Genomic DNA, 24294 nt, shown 5'->3' with positions numbered 1-24294 from the left:
CACTCCTACCCCTCAAGGAGCCTCAGACCCCGGAGGGAAAAGTGCAAGATCACCCTGTGCTCCTGAACGCACACTAAGCTCTACCTCCCTGTGCTTACTCCCCAGGCGGCCCTGCGCGCCTCCATCCGGGCCCAGGACTGTGCGGCGGCCGCGGCCGTGGTCTTCCTGCTGGACCGCGTGCTCTACGGGCTGGACAGCGCGGGCGGCCTCCTGCGGGTGGCACGGGGCCTGCACCGCCTGCAGCCCTGCACACCCATTGCGCCGCAGGTGGTGATCCGCCAGGCGCGGGTCTCGGCCAATGCAGGTGGGTGCCATCCAGTCCCCTCCTCCCGTCGCCCCCTCGCCAGAGCACTTAACCTCCAAAGCCGCGGGCGCCGGGCCCCGCGTGCCACCCTTCCGTGCCCACCCCTCTCCCTTCCACCCGCCTGGCTGGCGGCACAAAAGCCCTGGTATAAAGGGTTTCAGAGCCAAAAGCAGTAGAGAAAATTGTGAAAGGGTGTGGAAAATACTAATTGGAGCCTTTGTCTTCTAACAAATCTGTCCCGCTGCTTCCAAACAGGGATATCTGAATTGCTATACTTCGGACCAAGAGCCTTTAAAAAGCAGATTAGAATTCGACTACTTTCTCCCCGCCCCCCTGGCTCCTTTCTGCAGGGCCACTTGACTAGGCTGACAATGGTGCTGACAGCCCCACTGACGCGGTGCGAGAGTTTCCGTCACTCAGGACACCGGTGCAGTACCTGATTAGACCCGAGAGCGTCTTTTCTCCCCCTGTCACTTTGAATGGAGTGAGAAAGGAGGCTGGCTTCGGCCGGAGGAGCAGGGCCTGCTGCCCGTTATCGGGAATTATTTAATTACCCATGACCGCAAGACCCAGAAATGTGCAGCTTGCTATGCAGAGAGCCAGAGGCCAAGCCCAAGAGAAAGGCAGTTGTCTCTCCTGGAAACAGAACTCTCTGATTGGTTGTAGCTCTCGCCGTTGTCATCGCTCTGGTTTGGAAGAGGTTAAAATCTCTTTACTTCATTTCCTTTGAAAAGGAACTGTCCTGACTATACTAAGTGGGACAGTTGTCAAAAGCAGAAGGGACAGAGGTAAAAGGACATGAAGAAATGGGCCAGCGAGGTTACCTTCTCAAAGCCCAAGTTCGATTACTTTCAAGTTCTCACAACTGTGCAGAAATTGTGTCCCTGTCTTGTTGTGGACTTTGCTAGAGTGATTGCAGGGACAGAGTTGGATTTAGGGAAATGTCTTCTCTCAAGTGTCCTTGACAGCATTTATGTTTGGGACATGAGGGAAACGTAACACTTAGCACAATCCAGAGCACCGCGTGCCCACCGTCACGTGCCAAGTCCCTGAGAGCCGAGTGGAATGCACACTCTGATCTGCAGAACCACCTCACAGAGCACCCAGAAGTGTGCTTTCCCAATTTTCTAGGCATCTCGCAATCCAATCGAGTTGACAAGATCAACCATGGCAGTGATAGCTGGGACAGTGGTATTCCAGGGATTCCAGACCAAGATAAGGGTAAGGATGAAGGCCAGGAGATGAAAACAAGATGGCAGCCTGCAGGGACAGTAAAGGAGGCTACTGAGACTGAAGTAGAGGGAGTGGGAAAGAGAGGAAGAGCAGTTAGAGATGAGGCCCAAGGAGCCACAGGATCCAGGTCATTTGGGCTCCAAGGCTCCAGGAAGAAAGGACAGTTAGAAGAACCTGATGGAGTCCATTGCTTGTGCACAACAACCGTCCACAAACAGGACTCTTCCCACGAGGTGGCAGCTGAGCGAGTAAAGCTCTCCCCCACCCCTCTGTGATGATTCTGTGTGCATGTTGTCCTACTCGTGGACAACTCTGCCTAGAGGCGCAGCTTTCACAGACAGGAGACACAGCCTTGTACAGAGCTGTGTGTCTGCCACTCAAGCCCTGCTCCACAGGAGTGAATTGTCACACCCGTGAACTGCACATGGTCACGCGTGCACATACACGTGCATGAGTCTCATCGCCATTTCACATACTCTGACAAGTTCCCACCTAACACCTCCCGAAAATCTCCTCTTTCTTTTCCAGTTTTATATCTGACATAGTTACTGATTTTAAATTTTAAAATAGAAACATCTCCCAGAGAGGTCACTGTCCCTGTGGCAATGCAATGGTCACTGAGCTAACTGTGTGGCCCTTGGTTGTCTTTGCAGGGAAGCTTTTGAAAGCGGAGTACATCCTGAGCAGCCTCATCAGCAACAACGGAGCGACAGGTCAGTGCCTCGGGCCCTGACCACTTCGCGGGCCATGTCACCGCAGGCCTGGTCTCCTAGCCACTCAGTGGGCTAATCCTCAGTGTGCAGTAGGTGTTCCAGCAAGGCTCTGGCAGATGGATGAGTGACTTGGGTCGAGCGTCTTACTTCATGTTTCTGTTTTCCAATTCCAAAAACAACACAAAAGCAAAGCATTCACTACTTCTCTGCTTAGGTATGGATCATACAGCATTCCCTAATGGACGATAATGGGGACACCAGGTAGCCTGCTGGGCCTCAGAAAGGGCTCAGAAGCAGCCTTTAAAAGAGTTGGGATTAGCCAGGAATGGTGACCTGTGGTGCCTGTAATCCCAGCACTCAGGAGGCTGAGGCAGGAGGATTGATGCAAGCTTGAGGCCTGTCTGGGCTACATAGTGAGACCTTGTTTCAAAAAAACAAACAAAAACAAAAATTGGGATGGGAAATTAAAGCCTCAAACTCCAAGGAGCATGCTTATGGGTGTATGTTTTTAAATGGTCTCGAAAACTAATTTTATTTTGCTAAGTAAGAACTGCAGTGCAGATATTCTAAAATGGATTTTTCTTTCAATAGTCAATCATACAAGAAAGGAAGAAGGTCCAAAGAGGAATGAAGTAGATCACTTAAACCTTCAGATACCTTGTTAGAATTTCTGGGCATTTAAGTCAACACATTTTTCAAATGTTGAGCAGAGTTTCCAGGAGACTTTGAGCTCAGAATGCTAGGGTGGAGGATCCCAAGCCCCTTGGAACTTGTGGGCACTCCCAGAAGGGAGAGTTTGGGATGCAGGCAGCAGCTGCACACCCTCATTCGTGGCCACTGTCGCTAGGCTTCCACCCAACAGGTGAAAATGCAGTGAAGGGTTAAATTTTTAAAGTTATTACAGTAAAAGACACCACACAGATCCCCCTCACAACCCTCCCCTCGCTTCAAGCATGCTCATCCCCTCATTCTGCCACTTTGTGAAGTGCTCTGGGCCTCTGCTCACATGCGTATCCTTAAGAGACCGGATCAAAACTGCAGTGAACACCGCTGCCGACGTCATCCCGCAGAAGGAGGCTTGTGAAAACGTGTCAGTGCCCTCCTCCACCTTGTTCGCTGGATCTGGTAACGTGTGGCTTCTGGCTCTGCCCCAGAATCAAAATGACCGTGAAAGCGAAACAGTTGAGTGGACTCAGGACATCGAGGCAGCTGCAACAGCACAAGTAGAAACACAGGGTTCACAGCAGCACATCTTTTTCTGTAATAAAATGCTTAAAAATTTAAATACACATGGTATTTTTATCACACCTGTATGCACACTTGCCATCTTCTACCCCCATGCACACTCACGCACACAGACGTACTCAATGACGAGCAGGAAGAAAACTGTGCAGTGTGAGGGAAGAGAGCGCAGGGGCTGTGATGGAGTCTAACTTTCAGGTCGCGTCCCTCTCCTGCCCCTTTTGCTCTGTACTGGACAGGTTTATTTCTCTCTAAAGCCTTCTGGTCCACAAACCTCAGCCTAACTTACCAGCACTTTCCCCCATGGGGCACCATAATCACAGCAAGATGCAAAGCCGCCCCCGCTCGCATCGCTACGGGGCCAGGGCCCAGCTCGAGCACAGTCCCCTGTGAGGAGCGGACCCTCTGCTGCCCTCTTGGTTTGTGTGCAAGGTCACCGGTTTGGTATCCAAACCCTCCTCTGTAGGGCAGCCCAAGGCAGAGGTGACGCTACCGGGACAGTAACCCAGGGAGGCCTGGGCGCCTGCTGCATTGCAGCTTGACAGGCAGGAGGAGGCCCTGCAAGTGCACTGCACTGCACAGGAGGCGCAGGAGCCTCAGGGTCAGGACCTGAGCCTGAGTATAGAGATGTGACCGCCTCTCCAATCCAAGTCCCATGTGCTGCAGAACACGTGAATGAAAATAGGTTATTTTACTAGGCCTTTCCCTTAGGAACTCCAGGTGATACTGTTTTTCTTTGTTTGTTTTAGGTACCTGGCTCTACAGAAATGAAAGTGACAAGGTCCTGGTGCAGTCGGTCTGCATACAGATCCGAGGGCAAATTCTGCAAAAGCTCGGTACTGGTGCTGTGCCTGCCTCTGTGGGCTATAAGATTTTCTATGGACTGTCCTTACTGTTTCTGGCAAAATGATTGATCCCCACTTCCTTTAGTGTCCTCCTTGAAAAAATGAAATTTAAGATCCCATGAGCTAAGCTGGGTGTAGTGGTGCCTGCCTGTGGTTCCAGCTACTCAGGAGGCTGAGGCAGGACTACTGGGGCCCAGGAGTTCAAGGCCAGCCTAGGCAGCATTGGGAGACATTGGCTTTATTTTTAAAAAGCAAGAATGATAGCATTCCAGCACTCAGGATGCTGAGGCAGGAGGATCACTGTGAATCCGAGGCCAACCTGGGCTACAAAGTGAGTTCAAGGCCAGCCTGAACTACATAGTGAGACCCTGTGTCAAAAAAATGAAAAAAGGGGCTAAAGACATAGCTCAGTGGCACAAGTCAGTGTCTGCCTAGCAAGCACAAGGTCCTGAGTTCGATTTCCAGTACCAAAAAAAAAAGCATGATAGGCATATTATGAATATTAATAAAGCAAAATATTTTTCCATGGAATTTTGTTAGAAACATTTACAGCTGTATATTGTGGCTGTTAAGTGTAGTGTTCTCCATATTATTCCAGCTTCCAACTCAGCTGAGCAGAACTTTGGATGATATGGTAACACTCTGTTCTAAATCCACCAAAATGCGTCGTGCACTCATACTCTGAGGTAATCATGAATTTTTCAGGCAGAGTTTAAAGACCCTGATTATGTTTATAGCACAAACTAAATGGTTCACATTTTTGTTATGGGGCTGATAGTGAGTTCAGGGCTCGTGCGTGCTAGAGCTGCATTCCCCAGCCCTAGGGTTGGAAAAGCGCTCAAGGAAGACAGCAAGTATTCTCCTTGTAAGTCATGGGAATAACTTTATAATATGTATTATATACAAAAAAAGATAACAATTCTTACTGTTCCCCAGTGAAATAAAGAACATTATATGAAACCAACTGGAAAAACAAATGCAATGTTGGCCTAACATAGCCCTGAGTTTTTCTAACGGGATCCAGAGAATCTTCTCCCCACTCTCGGGTATTTCTAACCAGGAGCACAGGGCTGGGGGTGTGTAGCTGAGTGGCACAGCGCTTTCCTGGCAAGCACAAGGTCCTGAGTTCAATTCCCGGTACCTAAATAAATAAATAACCAAAAGCACAGGTCTAACCTCCCCCACCCCCATTTCTCTGGTTGCAGGCATGTGGTATGAAGCTGCAGAGTTAGCCTGGGCCTCCATCGTTGGATATTTGACACTTCCTCAGCCGGATAAAAAGGTGCACGCCTAGCATTTCTTTTTCCCGTTTGATTATTTGTCTTTGTACGGCACAGTTCAGTTCACTGTTTATCAGTTCCCTCTGTTCTGCTTATGTTCTGTTTGATCACCAGACCCAGAGAATGGAGTGCCTTCCTGCTGTGTCTGCTCTAGTCCTTGCTCTGTTAGACTGTTCGCATACATGTAGTGTTTCAGTAATTATTTGTATCTATATATTTCTCTCTTATGGTCCATTCCTCTATTTTATTATGTATTTAGCCTTATCTGATCCCCTAGCAGAGTCCAGTTGGACAGGTTGCTTATATGTATCAACAGCTTCCTTGAACAGGGAAAGGCTTCAACTAATTATTTATGTTCCTTTCTAAGAAATTGAGAGTTGGGTGTGGTGGCGCAGACCTATAATCTCAGCTGAGGCAGGAGAATCAAGACAAGTTTGAGGCCAGCCTGGGTTATATAGTGAGCTCAAGGCCAGCCTGAACCACATAGCAAGACCCTGTCTCAAAAAAAAAAAAAGAAAGAAAGAAAAAGAAATTGAGACACATCCTTTGTTTTCCTATCTGGCATTTTCATTCTGTGTAATTTGTAATTACAGGTAGGAATTTGTGTAATTTGTAGGAATATTATCCTAACATCTGAAGCCCCAGTTTATTTATGCCATTTCCTGGAGCTGTATCAGCTGCCATCCTTTTACAACACAGGATGTCATGTGAGATCTCTGTCTTGGGCTTGAGGCCTAGCATGGTGGACAGGTTAGGTCTGATAATCCAGTGAGGCACAACTAAGAAATAGCTGTTTTTATAGTTGGTCCATGGACGGTTCGGGTGTGAAGCGCTTTCTGCCTCAGTGACATCCAGTTCAAAGGTATCTGCAGTGTTGCAGTCATAATAACACTAACGGTAGGCAAATGGGGCATAGAGAGATCGTCACTGCCTGTACACCAGCAGGAGCGCCCGGCAGCCCTACACTCCCACTCTGACCAATTGTGTCTTCCTTTCAGGGCATCTCCACATCGCTAGGGATACTGGCAGACATCTTTGTTTCCATGAGCGAGAACGATTATGAAAAATTTAAAAACGACCCGCGGATTAACTTGGTAATTGTCTAAAACACCGTCCAGAGCGGCATCCCTTAGACTCTGCCAGCGCCGCTCTCAGTGTGGTGTTGTGTGGCCAGCTCCATTCCAGGAGACTGGGGTGGGGCAGAGTCTGCCCTCGCAGGTGAGGGTGGGGCAGGGCCGCTCCTGGCAGCTGTCTCCTCCAACCCCTAGCCCAGAACCACGAAGTGGGTGCTCAGAAAAGCTCTAGTGAATGAATGAATGAATGAATGAATGAATATCAGCAAAGCCATTTTGAGACCCATTTATTTCAAGTTGTCACAAAATTCAGTTTCCAAACTTGGGCCATCTTAGTATAAAAGGGCAATAATTTTAAAATTCATCACGATCTGTTGAAATCAGCACGAGTCATTTGTTTCAGGCTCTTATCCTTAATAATTACTAATATTTATATATCACCTGACAACTCAGAAACTGTGTGTATATCCATGGAAACCCTAGGACATAGGCAGAGTGGAATGTATCATTCCCATTTTAGAGAAAAGTAACCTGAGGCCCAGAGAGTCTAAGTAAAGTCTACAGCTCGCACAACCAGTAAGAGAGAACTGGGGACAGAGCCTGGTCTCTGAGGGGTTCGGAGCACCGGCGCTGTCACTGAATTTTCCCAGCTGCACTGAAATGGAGGTATTTAGCGTTATCATCTTTATGGCCAGTTCGTTAGATAACCAAAGTGACCGTAGTAACCATACTCAATGCGTGCGACTTAGTATGATAAGGGAACACAGGTTTGCTGCCTGCAATATGAATCTCAGGAAGATGTTTTTTCCTATCACATCAAAATAGTAAAAGAGTTATGCCATGTCCATTGACATTATCTCTGGTGACTGGTTAAAACTGCAAACTACACAGCCATCAGGAGGCTGAGGCAGGAGGATCACAGTGAGTTCAAAGCCAGCCTGCACTACATAGCAAGACCCTGTCTCAAAACAAACAAACACCCTTGTTATCCTGAAACCTTTAAGGACTTCCTGGCCTCATTGGGCGTACAGCTTATCCTTAGAAAGGCAATCAGATGGATGTTCATTGAAGAGAAGATTATACATGCTAATTCTAATAAATTTGTGCAAACTAAAAAAAAAAATAAAATTCCAAGCTACCTTCCCAAGCTGGCCCTCTCCCCTATCCTTTCTCCACTTCATTTTCCTTTCAGAGCACTGACCGCCATCTGGAAGGTTGCACACTTTGCTCATGGCTTGTGCTGACCAGTCCCTCCCCATCCCCCAGTAGAAAGCCGCTTCGTGTCTGAACAGTGCCTGGCTGGCGGAAGTGCTCAGCGCCCCTTCCTAGGGTGACTGGATGACTCTGCAGTGCTGTGAGGCCATAAAGGACTCCTCACCCATTCGTGTGTTCATGGACACATCCACTGCTTCTAAGACCTCGCTGTTTTTTGTTTTATTTTTGTTTTGTATTGTTTTTCTTTGAGACAGGGTCTCGCTATGCAGTTCAGGCTGGCCTTGAGCTCACTTTGCAGCACAGGCTGGTCTCAAACTCTCAGCAATCCTCCTGCCTCAGCCTCCTGAGTGCTGGGATTACAGGCGTGCGCCACCACACCCAGCAAGACCTCACTGGTGTGAATCGGGCTGCTATAAACGTGGGTGTGCAGCAAAACAGAGGAGAGATAAAGACAAAGCTGAGAGAAGTTCAAATCCTTCCCCCAAATTGCATATTCAGTTGTTTTAAAGATCTTTCAATATGTATACTGATTTGTTTCATTTACACTAAAATTTTACCTTAGTTGGTTGAAACAGAAGTTTGTATGGTCATCTGCTCCTGTTTTTGTAAGACTCTTTCAGGCTTATGTTGTGCACTGAGCAACTACTGTGAGGATAATGATGCGCTGTGCAATAATTATTGTTATTCTCTTATTATTTGGTTATAAAATATATTTTTTCATAAAATAAAGAGAGAGAGAAAGAAAGAAAATGAAAGAAAGAAAGAGAGAAAGACAGAAAAAAAGAAAGAACCCCTGGGCAAGACAGTGCAGAAGGCCCCTAACCTAGTGGCGAAGCAGTCAGGGTTCCTGTGAGCAGCGCTGCCCACTCCCCCAGAAGCCCCCGATGCCCTGAGCGGCCACCCAGCCTGCTGCGGCGCAGAGCACAGTCCCAGCCTTTCTCAGCCGTGGTGCTGTTCTGAAAGGGTTGTGTCGCTAAGACAAAGTTGGGAGAACAGGAAGGAGCCCGCGGCCCGCGCCTGCTAATGGATGGGTCCTAATCGCCATCCCCTCTGCTTCCTGGGCTCCCCCAGGTTCTGCTCAAGGAGTTCAACCACCGGCTGCTGGCAGCGGCAGAAGCCTGCAAGCTGGCGGCGGCCTTCAGTGCCTACACGCCCCTGTTCGTGCTCACAGCCATGGTAAGTGGGGCCCCAGCCCACAGCCTCAGGACCAGTGGAAAGAAGGGGTGATGCAAAGCCACCCCGTTGTGCATCAGGGACCCGAGAGTGTCCAGATGCGTAGCGGTTCTCAGAAGCCACTCCTGAGGCAGTGAGGGGTGACTGTTGCCGGGGGACTCAGTTCCACAGGCGGGTTTAAGAACCACCCTTCTCGTTCAGCTGCTAGTAAGTGAGTGCTGTGTCTGTAAACAGCAGCCGCACTTCACAGAGACTTCGAGTGTCAAATCACATGCAGCCTTCGCGGACACTAACCACAGCAGTGACCAGAGAGCTGCCATCCCCCATCAGAAAGCAGCAGGGCTGCCTAGGATGGGAGTTGAAGCTCATTTCTCTTTTTTGAGACAGGGTCTCTCTGTGTAGTTCAGGCTGGTCTTGAACTCATTACATAGCCCAGGGTAGTCTGGAACTCTTTGCAATCCTCCTGCCTCAGCCTCCCGAGCGCTGGGATTACAGGCATGTGTGACCACACCCAGCTAAATTTCCTTTCTTACTGCATTGTATCAGTCTTGTCTGCTGACCAGAAACCCCACAGGTCCTTTATACAGCAACGTGCTTTCTTTAGAATATCTGCGGCATGTGCTTATCTTCCTGTACTACTTTAAATGATTCTAATTAATAAATGACGCTAATCTTCACATGCATTGAAAATACATGTGGCTTGCTTCCCAGTCCAATTCCATGTCTGATGCTCCTCTTGTTGTTTCCCCAGAACATCCGTGGCACGTGTTTGCTGTCCTACAGCAGCTCCAGCGCCTGCCCTCCCAGCCAGAAAGGCTGGTATCTGTTTGCAGCCAAGGAGGCCTTCGAGATCGGCCTCCTGACCAAGAAAGATGACGATGAGCTGGCCGCTGGGAAACAGCAGCTCCATAGCCTGATAAAAGCAGCCTTTGGGCTGGCCACGGTGCACCGGAGACTCCACGGGGACACAGACGCGGTGCTGGAGGCGGGCAGGCTCTGTGTGGAAGCTATGGGGATGCTGTACAGGTTCAGCTCCTCCTCTGGAAGTCAGGACAGAGAGGCTCTGTCCCAGGAAATCCTCTCCACAGTCAGCCATGTGAAGCATCGCTTACAGGTCCAGAGCTTCGCCAATTTGGACGACAGGTCTTACGTTCCAGAGAGTTTCGAGTGCGGCTTGAATAAACCTATCCTGCATGGACGGGTAGATTTCCAAAAGATTCTCGAAGCCTACTCACAGCACCACACCTCGGTGTGCGAGGTTTTTGAAAGTACCTGTGGACACAGCAAGAATAAAGAGAAAAACGCAAAAGCAGAAATCTGCATCACTGCCTTAAAAACAGAAACCAAATCCCTGGATACGGTGAGCGTCACTGAGGAGGAACCATGCTCTCCCGGGGACAGGGGGACACCTTCCCTCCGGATGGGGAAACTCGGAACGGTGGGGAGGAGGAGCTGGGCCCGCTGGGAAGCGTTTCGAGTCTCCCTGGATCAGGACATGGAGACAGAGCTGGAGGCACCTGGGCACAGCAGCGGCGAGGTGTGGAACACACCGCTGAGCAGCAGCAGGACCTCCCGCTCCTGGAGCCAGCTGTCGGGGCTGAGTTCTTCTGGGAGCTGGGAGGAAGTGAACTATCCGGGGGAGCCCGGCTCAGCCGATAGAGCGAAGAACCTCGCGGACAGCCTGTGTCCCACTGTCCCGTGTGAGGAACAGGAGAGGAAAGGGGGCGACAGAGCCACGCGCTCCCTGTCTTCAGACCTTCGTGGTCTCTCTCTCCAGGAACCCAGGAGTGATGATGAAGAGGGCTCCCCAAGTCGGCCACACAGACACCCGTCCTTGCCAGCCTTCGCTCCCCACAGTGCTCCCAACACCTGGGTGGTTCCTGTGGCCAGGCTGTCCGGGGCCCTGGGGGACACTCACGAAGGCAGAGAGGCAGAACCCCAAAATACTCCTGCTCCCCCTGGACTCTCCAGAGCGTCTCGGTTTTCTGATTCTCTTTGGCACAGGGACATGGCCACATGGCGATCAGGGCAAGAAGACATCTTCGAAATCCTTGATTTCACAGAAACCAGCTGTGATGTCCCAGACAGGCTTGGGGCAGAGACGGAAACAGAAGTCCATGAATGGGGCCAAGGCCCTGCATGTAAAGATGTCCCCGTGTGGGTGGACCCCGAAGGAGAGACGGCAGAAAGCACCCAAGATGCGCCCTTGGACAGTCACACCGTGCTGGGTGGTGCGCTGGGCAACAGCGCCAGGCTGGGGTGTGTGTCTTCCCCTCCTCATAACCGCATTCAGCAGCCTGACTCCCCTGAGACTGGAGGCTCTGTGGAGGACCTGGGCATTGACCCCGATGCACCCACGGAGGACAAAGTGGGCTACCTGCTTGGCAGTGGCCATGTCCTCTCCACAGGTGGACCTGGCCCCAGCACACCAGGTGCTCCAAGGCAGCCCCTGGGGCAGAAGACAGGGAGCCCCAGTCTCCCCGCAGGCGGCAGCAGCCCCTTCCCTGTCCTCAGTGAGGACTGCGCCACCACGGAGGAAGGAGACCCAGCAGGACACGTGCTCAGCTGCAGTCAGAGCTCGGGCTCCTCCCTGGCGTGGTGGCTGAAATCACCTGCCTTCTCCAGCGGCTCCTCCGACGGCGAGAGCTCGTGGTCCCTCCTGAATTCCAGCGGGAGTTCCGTGGCATCCTGGCCAGGGCTGATTCGGCAAGAGGTCCTAGAGGCACGCACACTGCAGCCTGCTGACCTGGAGAAGCTGCTGGCCGGCGTGAGCCACGGCTGGCTGCTGCAGAGGCTGGGGCACACAGGCGTGTTCAAGCCCAGCCAGTTGCACAGAGCATACAGTGAGCATCTTGCAGCCCTGCAAGGGGTTTGCTGCATAGACCACTTAGAGCTCATAAAGTATACACTATGCTTGGTGATGTCTATGAGCACACAGAGAAAGGTCCCCTCCAGGAGCCTTCCTCTCCCTTCATGGGAGGGACTTGAATAGCTGCAAAGAGGAGAAATGAGTGTTGTCTTCCATAGCGGAGATTTACTATCAGAACACGTGAGCCAGCTAAGCAGGCTGAGGCACCCCTTGATCCCAGTGCTGAGGCAGGAGGATTGCAAGTTTGAGGCCAGCCTGGACAGCTTAATGAGTTAGTGAGACCCTGTCTTAAAAAAATTTTGTTTAAGGACTGGGGGTGTAGCTCAGTACAAAAGCCCTGGGTTCAACCCCTCCCCCCAGTTAAAGAAGAAGGAAGGAAAGAAGGAAGGAAAGAAGACAGGAAGAAAGGGATAGGAACTCCAGAGGACTTGGGCCTACATAGGTGGGGTTTTACATAACTTGGGATATGGAATCATCCACTCAGTATGTGCCTTCTCCTTCGCTTCTCTGTAAGAATTAGCTAATTTCTCCGGTTTTCCTCATTCTGATTCTAGGGGGAAAAATTCTCATACCTGTCTACCAAAGCGGTTTCTTGGCACCTGTGGAGCTGGTCAGGTGCCCCTGGGCTCAGCCAGTGCACGAAGCTGTAGCTCAGAACTAGGAGCTGGGCGGCTTACAAATAGTAGGACTGGGTTTCTCCAGCTCTGGATGCTGAGATCCAAGGCTACGGTGCTGGCAGATTCAGGGTCTAGGAGGGGCTGCTTTCTGCTCCATAGACAGCACCTCTCCTCTGTCCTCACACGGCAGAGGAGCAGAGAGCCTCATTTTTAAGTTCATGTTCTCATGGCCTGATCATTCCCGAAAGCTCCGCCTGCTAATAACACTGTCTCCTGAGGAATCTAGGGGAAACGCAGTGCCCCTCCAGCTGCGACGAACAGCTGCTTCTTCCTTGCAAACACCTAAAGTCACTTCCCATAGCAAGGAGCTGGCGGGGGCCACCTAGCATCAGGACAACTAGCACAGGTTAAAAGTGATGGAGGGAGCAGATGTGGCGGCCCGTGACTGCAATCCCAGCTACTCATGAGACTGAGGCAAGAGGATCGAAAAATTCAAGGCCAGTTTGAACAACTTAGGGAGACTGTGTCTCAAAATAAAAAGTAAGGAGGGATGGAGGTATAGTTCAGTGGGGAGCACCTCAGTGGTGGAGCACCATACTGCAATAGAAAGTATATACATAGTGGGGAAGCTGGAAGACAGACAAAACTTCCTCTCAGTCAGAGAATGCCACAACGCCCTTCCAATACATGAAGCATTACTTCACCAGTGAAAAGCTCCTGCAAAGTGCCTCTTAAATAGTTCTTAGCCCTGGCACCACTCGAGAACCCTGAGAGCTTTGCAAAACTTCCGTGCTCACCCCAGACGTCTGCATCCAGCAGATCCTGGGTACAGGCGCACATGAAGCCAAGGTTGAGATTTTCTGCTTCAGAGCCCTCCAGTGTTTTGTCTGCCATCTTAAAGTCAGACTAAAATGCAGATCAGATTGTCACCGTGAAAACACAAGTGCTGTGGCAACAGGGTCTCCTCACTGTCTCCAGGTGGGGTCTGAAGAGGTCCTCCAAAGAGACATCAACCCTTCCCCAGCAGGGCAGGGTCACCTGCTCTCATCACAGGAGGGACATCTCACTGTGTAGCCCAGACTGACCTCCATCCTCCTGCCTCAGCCTCCCCAGTGGTGGGTTTACAGCCATGTATCACCATTCCCTGCAAAAGCACAATTTTAAGACTCCAGTTTTTCTTGTGTCCTTTCTTCCTGTCTTTGTTTCTTCTGTCCTACCTCACTACTACTCAGAGATGCTGCAATATGAGAACCCTGCTTCTTAGAATTAAGTTATTGTTATTTATTGTTACTTCTTGTTATTGTGGCCCATTTATAGGTGAAAAAACCTCAGTATAGGAAACATGGTCAAAGTTGCATAAACAAAATAAGCCACAACCTCCCTTCTCTCTTCCCTCCATCCAGCACCTCTCTGAGTGTGGAGAAATAGTTCCCCCCTGTTTCCATCCCAGCTTCTTGTCAAATCCCCAGCCTGAATGCCACCTCCCCCACGCCATCAGCCCCTCACCAGACCTGTGGGTTTATCCTAAGTGTTTTTGCTCCCGATCTCTATTCATGCCCTCATTGTCACAGCCTATGTTACCAGAATGCTGGGTCCTGTCCCACAGGGACAATGAATGAAGCTGAGGAGGAAGGAGGCAGGGTGTACGCAAGTTTATTAAAAAGATTCAAAAGCAAGAAAGAACACAATAAGAGCAAGGAAGTGAAGCTCCCGCTAGCCAGGAGGGGTTCTGATAGGACACCCAGCAGGGCTGTTTGTCTAGGGCTTTTGAAGAGTTTAGAAGGGAGCTCGGGCTGTTGTGTGAGCAGTATAATCTCTACCTTATAGGAGAACACATACTTTTTAGGGTCCAACCTGTGCAGTGCTCACACAGCGTCCATGCAGGCCCATCTGTCCTTGAGCCCGTGGCCTGTCTGATCATGCTCTGGGCACGTCCCCAACGCCTGAAAGACACCTGACACATGTTTTTGTGAGATCCCTGGGGGGTTGTGACTCAGTCGCCTCCATTTTGTACTTCCTGACTCCACTTGGGGGCCACTGTCCTTACTGCCTAATAGAGTCCCAGCTCCTGTCTCTCGGATTCCTGTTACGCCTGGACACAGGCGAGTTTTGCTCACTGAATTTTAACTTGGGTACCAAAGTGATGTTTTTCTTTCTTTGAGTTCTTGTTAGTCTTTCCCCTTAGAAGAAGTGCTACCTTGCTCAACACTATTTTTGTTTTATTGTGTTTGTTTTTGTTTTGCATTGGAGATTGAAACCAGGGCCTTCCCAGTGAGCTACATATTCAGCCTTTTTATTTTTTATTTTGAGGCAGAGTCTTGCTAAGTTGCCCAGGCTGGGTTTAAACTTGCAGTCCTCCCACCTCATACCCCCGACACACATCTACACACACAGCAGTAGCTGGGATTACAGGCATGCATCACCACACCAAGGTCTAGTCTTAGTTTAATGCCTTATTTTCCAAAACAAAAAAATGTGAATTAAAGACCATTTGTTCGAAAACAATCTGTTTCTGGCATGTGAGAACCTGCCCCAAGGTCCTGGGAGACTGAAGAGAGAGGCAGACAGACCCAGGATCACACAGAGTGCAGTTGGCGGGAAGCGCTTGAAAACACAAGCATGGTTCTGGGTGAGCAAGGCAGTGGGTCCCCATTACCTGGGTCAGAAGTGTGCATGCTTATGAGGTGGTTAGTACAAGGTGGCCAGGTCTTCCTCCAGGCCAGAATGTGTCTGGTTTATCTCAAGCTACTACCAAAAATATCAGACATGTTCCTGGCCCTGGCAGCAACAGGCTCCAGTCACGAGCTCCACCTGCTAGTTTATCATATGTTGGGAAACTGCAAGGAAAACTGACCAGTCAGTCAGCTGCCATCATGGCTGCTATAATTCAAAATGGTGGCTGTGGGGTTAAACTGAATCCATACACCGTTCTTCCCTGTCCCATACAAAGGGTTACCTCAGTCTTCTACTTCCTTACCATTTTAACAGTAGTCATAGAAGAGGCTGAGATTTGAGGGAAATATATTAAAAAGTTGGAGGTTTTAGCTGGGCTGTTTGAGGATTTGTGTCTCTTCAACTTTATTCATGATTTGTAATGTCTTTTGAAAATGAGGCCCATTTTCATCATATCCTTTCTTCCAGATGCTCTTCTGTTAAAATATTCCAAAAAGTCTGAACTGTGGACAGCCCAGGAAACAGCTGTGTATTTGGGGGACTACCTGAATGTGAAGAAGAAAGGCAAACAGAGAAACGCCTTCTGGGTTCACCATCTTCACCAAGAAGAAACGCTGGGGAGGTATTGCTGGGAAACATCTGTGTTGGCATGGCAGAATGGGCTAATCTTAACTGCTCTGGGGAATCCTTCCTGGGATTGTGAAAGGGCTGGGGAAGTGGCCAAAATGTATGTTTTCAGACTGCTCCTCCACTTCTTCTTCATCTCTAGCTCACTAATGACAGCTACCACTTATTGAAGACTTGGGTTATATCAGCCAATTTGCTGGATATTTTAGACACATGATTTCAAATCCATCAGGGAGACATTTTTAACTCCATTGTACAGATAAGAGAAGGGGGAGTTCTTGGCTACCTGGTAGGTCAAGGAATTTTAAACATTCTCACTGAAAATACTGACAAAAAGGCTAGCTACGCTATGAAAGCCATAATTTTATGTAAGTTGGTGAGCCTACAACAATGGCAGGAAAATCCTCTGAGGCCAAGAATGAAGCATCCCCAGGATATGTGATCACTGAACTCTTAGGCATCCTCTGTAGAAGTATGGGCAGGTATGGTGAGGGAGCAGCTAGGGACAAAAGCTATACCTGAAAGGACATAGTTCAGAGACCACATGGGAAAGGCAGGCACTCAGGAATACCTGTGTCCTCTACAGAAAGACGATCTTAAGAAATCCCACCCCACTGAGACCAGCTGCTGGAATGCTTTCTGTTTGGCCCTAATGCTTGGTGAAAACTTTAAACAAAACCTCACCAGAAAAATTAGTGAGGCTTAATTTTATACCGTTTTTAAATTTTAAAAATCCTATAAGCCAAAACTTTTAAAGTTGACCCTATACTTTACCCAAATCTAAGTAATTTAAGAAATAGGAAAGAGGAGAAATGGGAGAGAGACTATTTAAGCAATAAAAAGGTAGTTCTTTAAAAAGTTGATTGTTTTAATAGTAATAAACATGTATATTCACTTAAGAGGTGCTAGGCCCTGTTTAACATGGTTAATATCCTATTCAATTAATCTTCACAAAACCCTAGAAGGTAGATCTTATTATTATCCCCATTTTACAGATGTGGGAACTAAGGCACAGAGATGTTGAGAAACTTGCCCAAAGTCCCACATATAAATGGTAGAGAGAGGCATTGTGATTCAAATTGTGCCCCTTCCCAAAATAATTTATATGCTAAAGTTTCCAATGCTTACATTAGAAATAGTCATTTCAAAGGTAGTTAAGATGAGGTCACTGTGGAGTAGGGTGAACCTCCCCTAGTCCAGTATAACTGGAATCCCTATGAAAAGAAGAAATGTGGAGATAGGTGTGCATCAGTGAGAATGCCATGTGAAAATTGTAGTTATGTTGCCACAAGACACGGAACTCGCAGAAACTAGGAGAGAAGACTGCAGCTGACACACCCTTGAGGCTTCCTCAGAGAACTTGGCCCTGTGGCACCTGGATCTGGGATTCCTCCCGTACTGTGAAACAGTTAAGTTCTACTGTTGAAGCCATCCCATCTATGTACTTTGTGACATAATCCTTAGGAAACTAATATACCAGGATATGTCATAGAAGGCTCTAAAATGAAAAATAAATGGAGAATAAGAGACCTGGAGAATGAATGGGAAGGTTCAACATATATTTGATCAGAAAAAGACAATAGTTGGACATGGTGATGTGTGTTTGTAATCCCAGCACTCAGGAGGCTGAGACAGGAGGATTGCCTTGAGTTCAAGGCCATGCTGGGCTATATAGTGAGTTTAAGGCCAGCCTAAATTACAGAGTGGAACCCTATCTCAACAAAAAGAAGAAGAAGAAGGAAGAGGAGGAGGAGGAGGAGAAGGAGACAATAAAGCAAATAAAGACAATAACTGAATAGAGCATTTCTGGTAATTTTCCAGAATTGTAAAAAGACATTAATTTTCAAATGTAAGTAACATAATGAATCCCAAGGAGGGTAAAAATGCAAACAAGTAAGCTGGAAGAAAGGAAGGAAAGAAGTTGTAAAGCCACTCCTAGGAACATAGAGTCAAACTTTAGACTAACAAGGACAAAGAAAGTCTTAAAAGTAGTTTTAAAAAATTATTACTGGGCTGGGGATATAGCTCAGTGGCATAAGTGCCTGCCTGGCAAGCTCAAGGTCCTGAGTTCAGTTCCCAGTACCAAAAAAAAAAAAGCCTGGATAAAAATGATTACCTACAAAGAAATGTCCATAAGACTTACAGATGATTTTTCAGTGGCAACAAAGAAGTCAGAAACAGTGGAAGTCATGTACTTGAAATGGAAGTCTTACACTTGCCTTTCATGGAAGGCAAAATAAAGACCATTACAGTTAACAGAAAAATGACAGTGAGCACGTAAAACCCTTGCTGATGAAAAATGATCCCAGGAAAATGGTATTAACTGAATGAAGGAACTACTGTCTGTTCCCAGGTTGATGATCCACACTAGGGCAGGAGTTCCTCTAGCAGACTCCTCAGGGAAAACTTCAGCACCAGCTCCACAAGGTTTTCCTTTAGGATACATTTCTGGCCTTGGTCAACAGAAACAAAATTGTGAATTGGCTCAAATCTTTTACAGGCCTCAAAATCTCTCCGTAACAGAACTGCTAGAAGCACTGGGGTATTACTCCTTGGACAATGGTTCCTCTGTGGGCTACAACCTAATGCTGCTGCTCTGCAGCCTCCACTGTCAGGTTTCCTTTCTGTTCCTCCAGAGTCTGAAAGGCTAAAATGAGCCCCCCTCGATTCCATTACATGCTGGAAACAGTTTACTCTCACTGAGGCCTGTGACTCTGACAATTCACATTTCCTTCCAGGCACATGTAAAATTACTCATAAATTCACATCAGCTTATAGCAAGTACAAACTACAGTAAAGTGTAGTACTTACCGTCTTCCACACTCCTTTACTGATTTATATCTTCTTTCAAATGTACTATAAGCCCTTGAAATATACAAATCACATCTCACACTTTCTTCCACACAGTCAGGACTAGCACACTGTTGTGCACATAACAGGTGCTGATAGGGAATGAATATCTATAGGAACAAAATAATCAGTGCAAGGAAGGGATGAAGGGGAGGCCTCAGATGGGTTGGCAGATATAAAGCCATACTGCAGGTAGTGAAAGAACTGGCCCAGAGTTGATGCACTGTGCAGTATACCATGCTCATCATCTCCTTGGCTTACCAAATAGATCTGGAGAGCTGCCACATGAAGTGGACACTTTCTCCTTATCAGTGTCATTCTGGGTTGGCTAAAATAAGGTTGTGTCATTGCTTAGGAAGCTCTTACACAATTATTTGAATCATGACCTAAGTCAAGATAGTTAATATTGCTGATATAACATAGAGAAAGCAATACCTTTCAAATATTCTTGCATCTCTCTTCTATCTCCTCTGGTATTAGCTGCTTTCCCATTGCTGGGACAAAATACCCAATGCCCACAACTTAAAGGGGAGAGCTTTATTCAGTGTGTGGTCCCAGTAGATTCAGTCCAAAGTTGACTGGCTCCAAGGCAGAAGGGACCTGGTGAAGGAAAGCCACTCAACCCGTGGAGCCAGAAAGCAGAAACCAACGGGAAGCAGCAGGGACAAGAACACACCCTCCCAGGTCACACCCCAGTGACCCACTGTAACCAGGCCCGCCTCCCAGCAGCGTTAGCAGTGACCTCACCATGGATGAACCTGGGGTAGAGCACTCCATGATCCAGTCACCTTAGGAACACATGAAGCTTTGGGGAGACCTCTGAGATCTGAACCATAACACCTCTCTCCGACCCTGTACTAAAGAAGATAGCTCTTACATCTTGTTGCACGGTCTTCCCCATCAAGGTATGTTGGGAAAGAATACAAGGAGCAGAAGGGGCTCTGGCATCACTTCATTGATGTGGAGAGGCAGATGACTGCACAGCACTACGTGACAGAGTTTAACAAGAGACTCTATGAGCAAAACATCCCAACACAGATATTCTACATCCCATCCACAATATTACTGGTAAGATTTTAAAAATCAAGTGTCTGGTTAAACAGCCTAGTAATGTATGTTAGGGTAGATTTCTTGTACCAGCCTGTCTGCCTCCACACTGTTCTGATAAAATCCAGGAATCTCAGTTCCCAGGCTCCCCATCCATTTCATCCACTTCATCATCTCCAATGTCCAAGACGTGTGACCCTCTGCCCCACAACATGTCACTTGGGTCTTTAAGCTCACGTCTGAGCATCAGTTGATTGTTCTGGTCTCATGTGGCCACATTAGCATTTTAGTAGACTTTCTTTTTCTATTGCCTCTGTACTTGCAGAGAGAGAAAGGACTGTAAAGATATAGCTAGTACAAGTTATTTTCCAAACATGATATGTAAATCTTGTTTTACATCTGTTACCCCTACTCCATGTGACCAAGTGATACTAAGCTATGGCTTCAACACGGTCAATGAGGATAAATAATTATCACCCTCTGCCCTCAAGTAATTCTGCTTGCTGGGAAGTTCTTAGTTTCAAACAAATCTGTCTTCCCCTATCTCCTACCCATGGATCATATAGCTCTGCCTTCTGGGACCATTGAGACCAATCTCTCTTCACTAAATATCCCTTTCCTGAGTTTACCATCCCTTGGATCAAGAATATTCTATGGCTCCAAATATGTTAGAGCCGTAGTAAGTTCATACTATAATTTTTTTCCATTGGTCAGAGACATTTTTGACCTATTTTTATCATTCAAATAGTAATTATCAACCAGTTTGTACTTTCTTTATGTCATCTATTGTTAAGTGATTTATAAACATTAACTCTAACTTTTGAAACAACACCAAGTATATCACGTCACATGGAGCTGCTTGAACAGGTATTCCAACCTGGAGTCCATGGCAGGCTCCACCCACACAGCTGGCAGGACATCCCTGGGTAGGTCATTTCAGGGTCTAAACTTTGAATGGACTGTTTAATAGATGAACAGTAATAACTTTAGGTTCTGTTTTATGCTACGTGTAACACTAAGCACTGCTCTTGCATTTTCCCCTATAACCCTTTTAACAAACCTAAAAGTAGTTGTTACTAACATTATACCCACAGTGGAGACCAGGAAGTTGAAGTCTAGAGGAGGGGAATGAAGTTCCTACATGAGATAACCTACATCCCACCTCAGACCCACCCAACCCCAGAGGCCGGGCCCTAACCATTATGCTACCTTGCCTCCCATTCTATTTTTCAGATTTTAGAAGGCAGCTCAATAAAGGGATGTATCAGTGTGGAACCTTACATACTGGGAGAATTTGTAAAGTTATCAAATAACACAAAAGTGGTGAAAACAGAGTACAAAGCCACAGAATATGGCTTGGCTTATGGCCATTTTTCTTATGAGTTTTCTAACCATAAAGATGTTGTGGTTGACCTTCAAGGTATGTGAAACTATGAATTATTTTTTTATTTTGAATATTACTTATAGGTAAATGTAAATTCTCATAACTGGCTTCATTAATCATTATTTAATACATGTTTCAGTGTATAGGCCACTATTTAGAATTAACTGATTTTACTATGCAAGGGGTAATCAAAATTATAGTGAATGTTTAAATTTTTTAAAATTCATCACAGTAAAAGACACATTGGCACAAATCTCCCCCAAAATACTATCCTTCTCTTTGAACACACTCTTCCCACTGGCCATGTGCTGGCTACTTTCTGAAGCAGTTCTAGATGTCCTCTTTAGTGTCTTTATCAGGTGTGATCAAAAATGTGAATGCTGCTGCCGAGTGCCGTCCAGCAGAAAGATAGGTTCATTAAAAACGATGCTGCTGGATATAGTGGCACACACTTGCACCCCCAGCACTCAGGAGGCTGAGGCAGGAGGATTGCTGCAAGTTCAAGACCAGCTTGGGCTACAAAGTGAGTTCAAGGCCAGCCTGAACTGCATAGTGAGACCCTGTCTCAAAAAGACCAAAAACACAATAAAATACAGCAAAACAAAACATAATGCTGTGTCCTCACCCACTTTGTTCACTAAGATGTGGCACCATGCAACTTCTATCTCTTCCCCAAAGTCAAAATGACTGTGAAAGCCAAACATTTTGAATCAATTCAGGACACTGAGGCCGCCATGGTAGCACTTGCTTGCATGTTTTCTTTTCCCCAACCCTTTACCATTATTAAAAGTGTGGCCAGACCTGGTGGCACAGGCCTGTAATCCCAGCTCTTCAGAGACTGAGGCAGGAGGATTGACGCAAGTTCAAGGCCCAGGAGTTTAAGGCCAACCTGAACCACATAGTGAGACCTTGTCTCAAAAACAAGCAAAAAATAATAATAATAAGTATGTTACTAAGATTCAAAATTAGAATCATTATGAAGTGGAAAGCTGTGTCTACTTGAGTCTTTTTAAAAATTTTCTATTAATATTTTCATTTTGTTGCAGTTTAGCATTTTGCACATCAGAATTCTTATTAGCAAATACTCTACAGTTCGTGTAAATGACAAGCTATATTTATTACTTTAATAATGGTCCCATGACCACTTCAAGAGCTATCTCATTTTTCATCCCTGTCACATTATCTACTTTACTTATTCATAGTTTATTGATCTGTCCCCTTCATAAGAATGTTAGCTCACTGAGTGTTCCCTGCCATGTCCCCAGTGCCTGCAGCAGTGTGTGGTACTATGTCCCCACTTAATAAGTATCTGTTCAATGAACACAGGAACATACATATTAATGCATAAGGCACTAACTAAGCTCCTAAATCATGAAATAAATATGCCACACTTTTAATAGTGGTAAAGGGCTGGAGAAAAGAAAGCATGCAAAGAAGATTTTGTCCTGTGGAAAACATGCAATAATAAGAAAGTGAAAGAATAATAAGAAGAAGAAAGCGATATCACTCAAACCCACTCAGTGAAGAAAATAATATTTATTATGTATTTGCTCTGGAGTTCAGCCCAACAAAAAATACTGTGATTTTAATAGTTATTCTATGTGCTCATTATTGCTCTCTCATTTCTTGAAAATTGGTAACCTGGGTATGTCATACTTGACAAATGTAATTACTCAATATTTACTTCTCCTTTTTAAACCAATTACTAAAGTACGCAACCCAACCCAAATTCCTTAGGTGAAGCTTATTAAATATAAACCACAGGGTGACCAAATTTCTAAAGTACATCTCTGAGATTGTGTGCATGCACGTGTGTGCCCGCATGCGTGTGTATTTTCTTTTCTAGAAATACTTGACTGGCATTGGGAGGGGATTTAATTCTCAGCTGTTCTCATTTTTCTTTTAGGTTGGGTAACAGGTAATGGAAAAGGGCTCATCTACCTCACAGATCCTCAGATTCACTCTGTTGATCAGAAAGATGTCACTACCAATTTTGGAAAGAGAGGAATTTTTTACTTCTTTAATAACCAGCATGTGAAGTGTAATGAAATCTGCCATCGTCTTTCTCTGACTAGACCTTTGATGGGGAAACCAAACAAGCCGTAGGCTGTGGGTTGATAACATGACCGCCTCTCTGCCCACCAGGATCAAAGCTCTCCTTCCAGGCACCTAGAACTTGGCATGGCTTGGGTCTGCGGGGCTTGGGCAGGCCATGGGGCTAGGGCTGGCCAATGAGAGGGATCGAGAGGGCCACCTTCAGGGCTGCATTTAGTTGCTTATACAAGATCCGGTGGCTTCTCTTTCGCTCTGACACAGGGACCAAGAATAATTCTGGAAGTAACAGCTAATGAACATCAGTCCTGCACTGAAGACAGATGGAAAACAGCCAAACTGACCCACAATGGATCCAAGCACAGCTGGAAAATAAACTTCTGTTTAAGCCACTGAGATATTGGAGCTTTTGGTTATCTATCGTCTGTCAGGACTGATACTACTGCTGATTTTTCCTGTTGATTTAAGAGTTCTTCATGTATTAAAGAATTTGGAGGTTTGTGATATGAATTCCAGTATTGTTATCTTTTGACATTTAGCTTTCCATAAAGCTTTTGTCAGTGCAGAATGTTTTATATAGTTGAATTCATCAGCCTTTTCTTGTATGGTTCCTTGGCTATGTGTGGTACTTAGACCTTTCCTGTGCTCTGGGTTTCTTTCTTTTTAAATCTCCCATGTTTTCTTGCAGTGAGTTCACACTTGTGAATGGTGTGAGAGAAGATGAGTACATTTTAATGACCAGCACAGTCCACCCCTTTGTACCACACAGATTACTTCTTCACATAGCACTGGGCAGCAGTTATTCTGAGGTCTTGCAGAAATAAAGGTACAAAAAGGACATGGGTGAATGAGTAATTCTGTCTCTGCTTACTCTCTGGGGCCAGAGTTGGTGCTCACTAAATTCATTCTAAATCTCCTGCAGCCTTGACTATGACCTCAGAAGATCAGGGTGGCTTAGCAGGTGCTGGAACTTGAGTACATAGGGGACGGGTCTGAGTACTTGTTCCCTCCCTTCTCAGTCTGGGATTGCTGCCCGTCTCTCCACCCTTGTAGCTGGGACGAGGGGACCCATGCAGAAGTCCTGCTGTGGGGAATCT

General features: G+C 46.8%; 1 protein-coding gene across 3 annotated transcripts in view; it reads left to right on the top strand.

Moving 5' to 3' along the window:
• Nucleotides 1-23696, top strand: part of Alpk1 (alpha-kinase 1) — a gene marked incomplete at its 5' end in the record, with an annotated part of 119091 nt that extends 95395 nt beyond the window's left edge. For all 3 annotated transcript variants that reach the window (XM_013520772.1, XM_013520771.1, XM_005397100.2), the window contains 11 exon segments: nucleotides 106-304; nucleotides 2191-2250; nucleotides 4242-4328; nucleotides 5543-5619; nucleotides 6616-6711; nucleotides 8977-9081; nucleotides 9830-11921; nucleotides 15706-15859; nucleotides 19620-19782; nucleotides 20995-21181; nucleotides 23052-23696. In XM_013520772.1, coding sequence (XP_013376226.1) covers nucleotides 106-304; nucleotides 2191-2250; nucleotides 4242-4328; nucleotides 5543-5619; nucleotides 6616-6711; nucleotides 8977-9081; nucleotides 9830-11921; nucleotides 15706-15859; nucleotides 19620-19782; nucleotides 20995-21181; nucleotides 23052-23251 — 3420 coding nt within the window. In that variant the 3' untranslated portion in view covers nucleotides 23252-23696.
• Between the last annotated feature and the right edge of the window lie 598 nt (nucleotides 23697-24294).

The sequence above is a fragment of the Chinchilla lanigera genome, unplaced genomic scaffold (genome assembly GCF_000276665.1).
Source record: "Chinchilla lanigera isolate Chin_1 unplaced genomic scaffold, ChiLan1.0 scaffold00056, whole genome shotgun sequence".
Taxonomy (NCBI): Eukaryota; Metazoa; Chordata; class Mammalia; order Rodentia; family Chinchillidae; genus Chinchilla; species Chinchilla lanigera.
The sequence above is the reverse complement of the archived record's forward strand: the minus strand, read 5'-3'. Positions and strand labels throughout refer to the sequence as shown.